The sequence below is a fragment of the Festucalex cinctus genome, chromosome 12, assembly GCF_051991245.1.
Source record: "Festucalex cinctus isolate MCC-2025b chromosome 12, RoL_Fcin_1.0, whole genome shotgun sequence".
Classification (NCBI taxonomy): Eukaryota; Metazoa; Chordata; class Actinopteri; order Syngnathiformes; family Syngnathidae; genus Festucalex; species Festucalex cinctus.
In genome coordinates this window covers 2,342,708-2,355,300 of record NC_135422.1, presented here as the reverse complement: position 1 = coordinate 2,355,300, position 12,593 = coordinate 2,342,708, and the positions used below count along the sequence as shown (strand labels likewise).

The following is a 12,593-nucleotide window of genomic DNA, read 5'->3' as shown; positions in this document are numbered from 1 at the left end:
CACCTGGTGTGGTGCTGAGGTGGCTTTGGGGAAGGGGCCGAGGATTATTGTTGACTGGACCTATTCGCATGGTTCGCTGGTAGCGCTCGATCTCCGACAGCCGGTCCGAAAATTGCTTCTGCGAGTCTTCCATCTTCACTCTGTGCCCTGAAAGGTGACAAGAGCGAAAAGAACATGTTATTGTATTTAGAAAAAAAAAAAAAAAAAATGACATGGAAAAAGGTTTTTATGTCAGTCCCACTGGATGTCGTTCTACAAGGGGCCAACGTAACCCTGTTTTCAAGCTCCAAAGGCAAAAATATTGTTTGACCTTGAAATACATGAGCCAGACTCCGAGTGATAAGCAAGCTGCACCTGCTGTCGTGTCATCCGCAGATAACAGCAGGAAAAGTGCGAGAAATGATTTCCTGAGAAATGCTTTTTTTTTTTTTTTTTTCCTTAAATTGTCAGACAAAGAAATATTGAACGCACACATGCAGCTTGCACCGACACAGCACTTAGTCATCGGGAAACTCCCAGATCGAGCTTGAAGAATGTAGTCGTCAGTATTTTGTGTTTGTGTGAACATGAGCTCACTTTTAGCAACCTTAATCTGCATGTAGACCGCAGAAGACTAAAAAAAAAAAGTGATGGCTTTTATGTGGACACTCACATGTCCGCTAACATGCACACACTTTACATTTATCTGGACACACCTTAAATGTCCGAGTCCGGATGAGGGTTATTCCCTCTAATGGGAGGAAGAGATTTTAATGTAACTATCAATGCACCAAAACCGTGCGTGTGAAGCGGCATGTATACATTCTGTGGTTTTCTCATTGGCATCTCTGCAGACTACCCTAATGTGAAGTAATGGCTGGATTTGAATATTTTATCACTATATAAAGGGGGCAAGGCAGACGGACCAATATGGATTTTGCCCGTCCTTTCTCTCCCTGACCCATGGGCAATATATCTTCACTTGGAGGCTGACCCATGGGTAAAGTTTGCTCTCGTTTACCGCTCTGTCCATTTGGTAGTGCCCGCCGCATCCCCTCCATCCCCTCTTTACCAACAATATAGAAAGATCAACCTCTGTATCACGCATACGTAAGAAAGACATAAGGTGCGCTGGTGTGTGTTGATATGATATTGTCTGAAGTGAATGCTGGCCATCTTTTAATAAACATCAGCCCCAAAGCCCCGGCAACAAAGAGTGTGTGTGAAAAAGAAAGACTCACTAATGACTCATCTGTCTGAGCAGACACAGCAGTTCTGTTTGTTTTTTGGGATGTGATTCCGCCCACCGGGCCAGCCTGTGCCATTCCCGACTCGGAACATGCTGTGAACACACACTCTGATCTGATGCACTACATGGACAAAGTGAGGCGACAACTGGCCCTTAACTGCGGCTCGGCCTTCCGCTTCCCCAAACAAAGCCGGAAGCAAAATATTGTTCAAAAAGGTCTTGGTGTGATGAAGGGATTAAGGCTTAAAGCTTCAGAGTAATTTAGGGGAGGATAACATGGTGGGATATGTTTAGTGTGTCTGTCTCACCATCAAGACACTTTCAGCTTGGGCCTCCCTATGTGGATTTTGAACTTTGGATGGATGGATGGATGGATGGATGGATGGATGGATGGATGGATGGATGGATGGATGGATGGATGGATGGGTGGATGGATGGATGGGTGGGTGGGTGGATGGATGGATGGATGGGTGGGTGGGTGGATGGATACCTCAATGGGTGATAGATAGATGGATGGATAGCTGGGTGGATTAATGGATGGATGGATGGATGGATGGATGGCTTGACAGATGGATGTATGGATGGATGGCTGGCTAAACCGACAGATGATGGATGAAGGGATGGTTGGACGGATGGATGGATACCTGGATGGAAGGATTGTTCGACTGATGGATGGATGGATGGATGGATGGACGGACGGATAGTCGGATACCTCAATAAGTGAGAGATAGATGGAAGGATAGCTGGATGGATTAATGGATGGATGGATGGATGGATGGATGGTTCGACAGATGGAAGGATGATAGATGGATGGATGGATAGCTGGATGGATTAATGGATGGATGGATGGATGGATGGATGGCATGACAGATGGATGGATGGATGGATGGATGGTCAGACAGATGGATGGACAGCTTGATGGATGGATGATACCTCAATGGCTGGTGGATGGACGGATGGCTCATGAAGATAACTAACACTTTGATGCAAATAGTTTGTTTTACTCCTGTTTTACTCCACTTCTGTTTTAAACCACGATGGAAGGAAGGAGAGAAAATCCGACCCCCACCCGTCCCCACCCCACCCCCGCCTCTCCCTTCTCTCACACACATTATGACCCACTTGCACAAACACGCACACATGCACAGTCAGTCCCCCACACTGAAGCTACTGTCTGGCGTGGGGGCTGCCAGGGGACGAAAGCCTCCAAATATAGCTCCTATATGTGTCCTTGTGTAGTTATTAAGAGATTTACACCACCTCAAAAGGATCAGGTCAGGGAAACGATCCATCCCACCGATCGTTGGTTGGAAAAACGGCCGGCAAAAAAGTAGATAATTGGCCAGTTTTTCGAAGGCCGCAAGAGCAATAGTGTGCCACTTTAGCGATCATTCAAGCTGGCCGCAAGCACACGCGCGCACATTTGAAGCCTGCTTCCAGAGGCAGGTTATAGTTGGATGAGACATTTATTTCGGGGGGAGCGGAGGCTTCATTCGAACGACGCCTGGAGCTCGTTAACACGGAGGCCGCAGATGCTGTTAACACCTCTAATCAAGCGGGAGGGCACGTTAAGCGCTCTTCCTCACCTTCTCAAACGTTTGCCCAAACTCTCTCGCCCAACCTCGATACTTAACTTCCTTAAAGAAGAACTGTGTAACGTTCGTGGCTCTCCTCACAGATCCATTCGTCCGTTTTCTTATACCGATCGTCATGTGCAGGGTTGTGAGGAGGTGGAGCCTAACCCAGCTGATTTAAACAAAAGGTTGATCGCATCCTGGAGTGGTTGACAATCAATTAATAAATCAGCACATACTACCTCAAACTTCCAATTCAAACAATCAAGTCGGGCGAATGAATCGCTGCGCCATCACTAACCCGACATTTGTTTGTGTACACTGACATGATCTCATTTATTATCATTTCATAGTCTGTTAAATAGCAGCCAAGAGAAGTCGAATTCTTGCTGCTTTTCAACTCCCGTTGAGTCAGATGTGTCCAAACTGTGTCTGGGGGGCCATTTGTGGCCTGCCGTCCATTGTTAAGAGGCCCGTTTTTTTGCAAATATGCAAATGAACTATTTACAATTAAACTCCCAGCCATTTTCACATTTCGCAATCCCGTTCGCTCCCGGCTGTTTTACTGGATTTTGACTGATTTTGCAAGGCCCACAGAATATTGTGTTCTATTGCTATAAAAGCATGGAACCTATCAAAAGAAAGATTAAAGTCTCTTCTTTCATCAGGAAAAAAAGTATGTTTCTATCTGTTTCCGTTTTGCAGCAATTAGCATTAGAAGAGAGCTAAGTTTCATCAGTTTTCACAAATCTATTCAAAATTGTAAGTAATTGAGCTTTTTTTCTACATGGCCCTGGTTGATCTCCTTTGCTCTGCTGCTACCTGCTGGCCGCTTGTGTAATAATTACCATTTCTGCAACCGTTCTTTGCAGTTGAGAGGCTGCATCAAAGCCTTATGTTTGCTCTAGCATAAAACAACAACAACAACAAAAATTCTTTGGGACACTTAAGCCAAAAAAAACGTATTTACACGTTATTGTGAGCAAATGAGTTAAAGAAGTAGCATTTATTTTCATAACACTGTGGTGACTAAAGAGAATTATTTTTTACAAACAAAAATGGTTTCATTTAAGGTCCAAATTGTGAAAATATCACATGTATGATTCCCAAGTAACTGCTTTAAAATTGGTCATTTACCCCCAAAATCTTGTAAAAATCCTAAACTATTTGCCTTATAGAAAGCTGTTTATGTAAGTGCACAGTCATTCCCAAGAAAGTGTTTCTACGTTTTTGGAGTAATGACTGTATGCTTTCCCGTTAAATCCGAGTTAACCTTCCCGTTCAGGTTAATACTGCGTCTTTGGCTTGTCGACCCGAGTTGTAGCGGCGCGTCTGGCGCGACCGCCATCGTTTGACTCCTACTTTGCGAGGCCGGAGGGGTGCCGGAGATCCACTGCAGCCCCATTTCAGAGGGGTTTTTGCGGTTGGATGAATATTTTATGTGTCAGGGTGCACTTAGGAGAGAATGCCCTGTTTTTCTTTGCTATGATATCATAACCACAAGATAGAGCTGGGAGACGGGGTGGTGGGGGGGGTAGTGCACACTTGAGGCCTAAACAGCGGCGCTCAATATGTAGCCAAGCAGAAATGGATGCTGTAGATTTACTAGCCTCCTTTCTGAATCATCTGAAAGCATTACGGAAGTCTATGAAGAACAAATAAAATGCTTGATATAAAATGTCTGGTATTAATAATGTACTGAGAAGGAATGGGTGTGCCCTTGTCACCCTCGCTTTGTTTTGTGAGTGTTATGTTTCCTAACCGTGTTTCATCTTCACTGCAAAACGACTTCCCTTGTAGCGTGAGCACTGCATTTCGTGGCGGAGCTGTGAAAAGTTGTTTCTCACAAGATGGAGTGTTTGAAGACACAGCAAACCTGATTGACTTTCCAACACGGAGACTGTATTTGCAACTGAATGATCGACTATATGACCAATTTGTCCTTCCTTCACCCTCTCCACTTCTTCCCGCTACGGGTGTTTATCTTCGTGGAAATGAAGAAACGTTCTCATCCGCTGGGAGACACGTTCAACACAAACTCTTTTTTTAGTCAAGGCCCGGGTGCTTTTTTCAGGGGCAAACTGAAACTCTATCTTGGATAGCAAAGGGCAATACGTGCTTTGGCCCAAACCCAAGTCTGCACCAAGTATATCTGAAGTGTAAATATTTGTATTTGCTATATAAATGGACTTGATAGGCTACAGATAACAGGCTGCAATTGAAGTTGACTGCATGAATCACACATTGAAATGAAAACTATGTCAGAATTGTCAGGACACGATAGAAGATTAATAGGAAATATATCACCACCAAGTACATTAAGTGGGCCGGAAAAACAGTAGTACGGAGTACCAATGCTGAATTTTAGCCTCTAGTGCACGTTTTATGGCATAGCTTACCGGTACTTCACGTGAGCCCGCAATACTCTCTCTTGTTCTTTGTGATATGAGGTCTTTTTTTTTTGTAATTTGTGGACCACACACACAAAAAAAAATGTCAAGGAAACTTCAAACATACACATAACACAAAGGCAAACTTCAAAATAAAACCTGACCATATTATACGCTAACACCAGTGCGATACTCGGCTTTTATTTTGAAGTTGGCCCCCATTGGTTGAGTGACAGCTAGCTTGACTTGCCTTTTCGGCATTACAGCTTGCCTTATCGCAGTTTTTTTATTGCCGTTACATAATTGCTACCAACATCAACACAACACCACCCCGAAATCATATTCAATCTTTAATTTAGGACGCTAAGAAACCACGAGTAATTGCGCCGTCATCGTAAGATGCGGCATAAATCCGCCTTTCGAGGCTAGCAGCTACCTCCTGGCTGCTAGCAACAAACACCCAAGTGTACATGTTAATCTTACAAGTGAATAATTGTAAGATGCGGCACAAAACCGCTGGTCGTGGCCAGCAGCTAGCTGCTAGCTGCTAGCAACAAACACCGAAGCGTACATGTTAATCTTACAAGTGAATAATTGTAAGATGCGGCACAAGAGCGCTGTTCGTAGCCATCAGCTAGCTGCTAGCTGCTAGCAACAAACACCGGAGCGTACATGTTAATCTTACAAGTGAATAATTGTAAGATGCGGCACAAGACCGCTGTTCGTGGCCAGCAGCTAGCTGCTAGCTGCTAGCAACAAACACCGAAGCGTACATGTTAATCTTACAAGTGAATAATTGTAAGATGCGGCACAAAACCGCTGTTCGTAGCCATCAGCTAGCTGCTAGCTGCTAGCAACAAACACCCAAGCGTACATGTTAATCTTACAAGTGCATCATTGTAAGAGGCGGCACAAGTCCGCTGTTCGTGGCCAGCAGCTAGCTGCTAGCTGCTAGCAACAAACACCGGAGCGTACATGTTAATCTTACAAGTGAATAATTGTAAGATGCGGCACAAAACCGCTGTTCGCAGCCATCAGCTAGCTGCTAGCTGCTAGCAACAAAAATCCCAAGCGTACATGTTAATCTTACAAGTGCATCATTGTAAGAGGCGGCACAAGTCCGCTGTTCGTGGCCAGCAGCTAGCTGCTAGCTGCTAGCAACAAACACCGGAGCGTACATGTTAATCTTACAAGTGAATAATTGTAAGATGCGGCACAAAACCGCTGTTCGTAGCCATCAGCTAGCTGCTAGCTGCTAGCAACAAACACCCAAGCGTACATGTTAATCTTACAAATGAAGAGCAGCCAGCTAGCAGCAACATTAGCGCTTCAGATTCACTTGTTGCTATAGCAATGTCAGCAATAATTGCACCGATGAATGGCCAGACTGCTGGTAAAATGACTAAATAAATTATTAAATCACTCTTATTTATTTATGTATTTAATTATTTATTTATTTACCCATTTATTTGTTATTTGCGTACTTATCGATCTGCTGTCTAATTTACCTGCCAACAGTTGAATAAGTAGAGTACGGGCACTTGTATTTCTCCCACTCAAAGAACCGATCACCACAATCAATGTGATTTGCACGGAAAATCCAGCGTGGTTCGTACGTATCAGTTAATCAAGAAGCTCAAGCTGTGGAACGTGATCCTAAGTTTGTTAAAATGTTAAAGTGGAGCAACAGTTGAAGCGTGTGAGCAAACTTCCGTTTCAACAAGGTTTCAACATCTGTTGAGTAAAGTCATGCACACCTGTCTTTCTCTTCCTCCTGAGCCACTAACAGCCTTGTTGCCACCCAGCCTGTCTTTCCGCCTCTTTTTTTTTTTTTTTTTTTCAACTTCCCTTTTTGTTTTTTTTTGTATGTTTTTTTTTTTCACTTGCGCCAACACACGGCTCAAGAGCGGATCACCGCAGCAGTACACAGCTCGGCGCTGCCAAGGCCACCAATCACACGTTTAGGTATAGCTCGGGCATGAGGCAAATCAAAGTTCTTGTTTTGAGGCTGACCCTGAAGGATGTGGTTTTTACCCTTGGTTGGTTGATTGTGGCTGTCTCGTCTGGGCCCAAATGAGTCCGTGCTCGCCACACGCAGACGTTACACAAGTGGAAGCTGATTTACATAAGAGGTTTTTTTTGTAAGACTTGTGGACTAACACACATTATTTTTATCCTAATTGAAAGGATCTGTGCAAGCAAAGAGTCTTTTTTTTTTTTAAATCACTATCTGCCCTTCCTTGCTGCAGCGCTCGGGTCCCTCAGGCAGACGCAGCATTCGTCTCGGGAGGGACAACATCAGTGTGAAAATCCCCCTCCCATCGACGGAAGTTGCTACATGAGACTGCTTGAGCAGAGAGCGCAGCCTTCCTTTTCTGATAAGACGATAACGCTCGTTGCGTGTCTGCTCAATGTGTGCGCGTGTGTGCGCGTGTGTGCAGAGGAGGCAGTGCCACACACGGGGGTAAGGCCTGCAGGGAGGCAGGTTGAGGCAGGCACCGAGAAGCAAAGGGGGTGCCAAAAAAGCACCCGCTCGGATTCCCGACCAACACAATAGGGCCCGTAGCATGCTTCACGGCAATCAGCTTGCTTTTGTGCTCACACTCTGTGATGTGATGTGATGTGATGTGATGTGATGCATGCGTATGTGTGTCTTCTACATCTGGAATAGACTTGAGGCATTTTAGAAGGACATAAGATGAGCTATTATTATATATAGAGTAACAACTAATTAACATGTTACTTTTCCCACCCAAGCAATTTGACTTTACTCTCCAAACCTGAAAAGTTACTTTGTAGAATACATCTGCTTATATATATACAAACATCAGCATTTCAGAGAGTGGCATTTTACATGTAGATTCAATAACACTGTTAAAAAAAAAAACGCTTGCAGGGCAATATGTATTGAAAGTTCCACCAGATTGTGACTGCAGGAAGTCCCCAAATTTAATTGTTATATTTATAAACAATGTGCATTACAGATGTTGAATTTCACAACATTTACAGTTAAATGTGTCAAGTATAAAAGACTGCCTTTATTTTAGAAACTATTAAAAATAAGTCTTTTTATTGTATTTAGTTTTATTTTAAATAAAAAAAAACTAGCTTTTTTTTTTAAAGTGGAACTCTGAAGGACTCAGATTTTTTTTTTTTTCAAATTAAAATAATTATAAGTTTAAAAGGTTTGTTGTGACTATCCAAACCAAACGTAGTCACTGAGATAAGAAGACGGGGTTCTGTCCGACACGCTGATTCCAAGATGGAAACTTGAGGCCTTCACTGCAGTTTGTAATTGTTCCACTCTTTCAAGAGTATACTTGCAGAGTGGGACAATATGGTGGTAAAATCTAGCATCAATCTAGCGTTCAATCTAGCGGTCAACAGAAAATAACAGCACCCTGCCTCCTCTCTCCCTCTACCTCAAGCAAATGTTTTTAGCAACACGTGACATTGATTAAGCAATCACTCTACCTTTGTGACACACCCCCACACACAGCTCCACCCATTTTACTTTTTTACTACACATAAACTTTGTTCTTAAATATCACTGTTGGGTGGTTCGTATCTGCTAAAATGTGACTTGAATTAATTTGTAATCTAACATACTTACATTTTAAATAGGGCTGTCAAAGTTAAAGCGTTAATAGATTAATTAATCACAGAAAAATGTCGCATTAATCACACTATTTTTTTTGACCGCATTTGAGGCTTGAATGTACCTGCGGATGGTTAACATTGAACGGGTTGTCGAGAAACGAGCTGCTGCTGCTGCTGCTGGCGCCATCGCGTACATCGACGCGACGCCAGTAGACGTGTCAAACGGCTTCTCACCTGTAACCCCGGGTTTTCACCGGTTGCGGTTGCGGTGCGGTTGCGGTGCGGTCCGGCGACGCAAGCAATTAGATTCCATTCATTCGAATGGTGCAGTTTACACCGCTTGCGGGTGCGTTGCGTGTCGACTGCGGAAGGCCTGCGGCGTGCCGCAAGCCTTCCGCAAGGATAGACCTATTTTCTATTTTTGCCGGACGCCGCAGCGGTAGGCCTCCGGCAAATGGCAAGCTAGCACAAAACACATCGAGCGGGACAGGAAGACCGAGGCAGTTTCAAAATAAATTTCCGGTTACCTTTCAGAATAAAACACTCGCCAGCTCCTATTTCGCAAGTTTTTCAGCAAAACGTGACGTGGGCGTCGCCGGGCCATGTGCTCATTCACGGTTTAGACACCAGCGAACATGGACGAGGAGAGGTTTATATTGGAGGTGGAAAACCACAAAATAATATATGACACGGCACATCCTTTTTATAAGGACTGTAATGTATTGTGAGTTTGATGTTCGCGATTGCTTGTTGTGCCCGTCTCGCTTGCCGTACTGAGCGGCAGCCGGACGCGGAAGACAGAAATAAAGAGTGGACCCGCACTGACCCGACTCTCGTTATTAATATACTTTACAAGGACAACCAAAAAAAGGATGCTGCATGGAATCTCATATCTTTCTGCTTCTCTGTTGAGCAGACTTTCTGTATGTTTGTCGTTGTGAAATGCCACATGATCGCGCGCGCGCGGTCCCGCGAGACACGTTGGGAAGTGGGCGGCGACGGAGCTGCCGGACCGCAGCTGTGCGGAGCCGGTGTGGATTGACAAAAAAATTGACCCGTCCGGAGCACGCAGTCAAGACGCACCGCAACCGCACCGCAACCGCATCCGGTGAAAACGCCAGCGCATGCGATCTCACGCCCACAATACGGTGCTCGTGACAACTGAGTCAAAAAAGCCAAGTGTGAAATATAAAATGTGTGAATTGTTCCACTGCGTACAAACAATGTGTCACTTTCACACTGGCAACTAAAGGTGGGGTGACAAAGAAACGGGGCCTGTCTTCTGTTACTTTCAGTTTGGTTTAACATGCCAAGGCTTCCCTCTGTGTTTATGCGCAGGATTACAACCTTCGCTTGGAATGACAAAAAAAAAAAAAAAAAAAAAAAAAGACCTTGCTTGGGACAATATACATGCCTGCCTGCTAATGAAAAATCACGTATAATTGACACTCATTGAGATGTATTAGGAAAATTTGACAAATTTAATGATGTACTTTTTTTTTCTAAAGCCCTAAAATTTAATTATTTACTTTTTTTTTCTAAAGCCATAAAATTTAATTATTTACTTTTTTTTTCTAAAGCCCTAAAATTTAATTTACTTTTTTTTTTTGTAAAGCACTAAAATTATTTAAAAAAATAAAAAATAAAAAAGTGTTTTCCATGGAAAATGGGCGGGCGTAGGTCAATTAGATCAAATACAAAAACACAATAAAAAAAAAAAAAATGTAAATCCGCTGCTGTCGAGTATGCAAGTGTAGTAGAGGAAACATGTTAAAAATTTCTTCCAAAATCATTATTATTATTATTATTAATTAATCAGGAGCTACTCAGTGTTGGGTGGGGGCCACATGCGGACCGCTTCACCTATTATTTGCTCACTGTTCCTGACCAATAAAGCCTGAAGAAATAAACACTCAAACCACATGGTAGTGGTACACAAAGTCCTTTCCAGTAACCGGCAGGTGCTTACCCCCACCGCACACATAACTCGCACACCCCACTTCACCCATGCGCCCGACGCCCCGACGAGAGAAAACCGTTTATTGTCATAATGCAGCCGAGGAGGAAAAATATCCCCCCACACTCACGGGCCATTTATTTTTTTCTAAATGCAGATCGGAACTTTTTATTGAATTATGCCTGAAAGCTTGTAATGGGTCCCTCCTGTGTGGGTCCGAGTAAATATGGAAGAGCGAGGACACACAGAGCGAGCATTTTACCTCCCCTCGTAGGTAAGTAAACAGGAAAGACGCTCGGCTGGTGCATTTAGCGGCTGGTTGGGGGGAGACGGAGACGGCAGCGTTGGCGGCGCGTCTCGGTCATTCTCCCCAAACGTTCTTCCTTGGGCGGCGTGCTCGCATGATCGCAATGAATTCACGGCGTTGTCTGGGGCCTCTGTAAATAATTGGCTAATTCATGGGTGTTCTATCTGGCGTCAGCAAATATAGGGTGGAAATTTTAGTCTGAGTGGAAAAAGAGAGGGCACTTGAGCCTGAGGCTATTGTGGCTTTCACAGACATCAGATGGCTTAAAGGAGCACATCTTTGACAAGCTTTTTTTTCCCCTTTTGGATGCAGAAACTTTGTCTCTTTTCTGCTGGAGAACTGCTATTTAGGCTAAATCAGGGATGGGCAACTTTAAATGAGGGGCGGGGGGGGGCATAATTTTTTCATCAGTGCTATTAGAGAGGGGCAGGTTAACAGGAACATGCACTTCCTCACAGATGTATGACAAAAATGCTATTTGGACAATATACATGCCTGCCTGCTAATAGTGAAAAATCACGTTGACAATTGACACTCATTGAGATGTATTAGGAAAATTTGACAAATTTAATTATTTACTTTTTTTCCCTAAAGCCCTAAAATTTAATTATTTACTTTTTTTTCTAAAGCCCTAAAATTTAATTATTTACTTTTTTTTTGTAAAGCCCTAAAATTATAAAAAAAAAAAAAAAAAAAAAGTGTTTTCCACGGAAAACCCAATTAAAAAAAAAAAAAAGACAAAAATATATATATATAAAAAAAAAAAATGTAAATCCACTGCTGTCAAGCCACGAGTATGCAAGTGTAGTAGAGGAAACATGTTAAAAATTTCTTCCCAAAATCATTATTATTATTATTATTAATTAATCAGGGGCTTCTCTGTGTTGGGTGGGGGCCACATGTGGACCGTTCCTGGGTTAATTTAGTAAAAAAAAAAAAAAAAAAAAAAAAAAAAAGTGACAACTGCTGTGTGCCAGGAGTTGGTTTCTGCATTTTTATATGCATAAAATAAAATTAATAATAATAATAATAATAATAATAATGTTTGAAAGCACAATTAAAACATAAAAAATTACAAATCTCTTTACTTTCATATGTTATGCCATAAATTAACTTTCAGTTAAAAAAAAAAGAAAAAAAAAAGTACATTTACTTGTCACCCATCGTGAGGATACGATTTCAAGATGGTCTGTTAGTAGCCCCTTCGGACCCATACATGATTGCAGTGGACTTGACATATTTGCGTGTCCAAACCAGTAAAAACACTTCATTCAGATGATGTCAACACTTCTGGTTCATGATTGGATAGTAACTAACCAATCACAATCACAAGTTGATTTTGCTGTTACATATAAGCTTGGTAAGTTTGCAACACGTTACACAGCCAGACAATCCAGGTGTGCACCTTAACAAATGAAAACATGAGATAACCCGCCCAAAAAAAATTCCATGTTGTTCTTATGTGGAAAAAGAGTTGAAATCAGTTAAAAAAAAATAAAATAAAATGTTTGCCTTGTTTCTTATTTATCACCGAGGT

General features: G+C 42.7%; 1 protein-coding gene across 1 annotated transcript in view; it reads right to left on the bottom strand.

The window, feature by feature from the left end:
- Positions 1-12,593, bottom strand: part of runx3 (RUNX family transcription factor 3) — a 72,322-nt gene that overhangs the window by 21,710 nt on the left and 38,019 nt on the right. Inside the window, exon 6 of the mRNA XM_077539329.1 lies at positions 4-147. Within this exon, the coding sequence (XP_077395455.1) occupies positions 4-147 (144 nt within the window). The remainder of the gene's footprint in view (positions 1-3; positions 148-12,593) is intronic.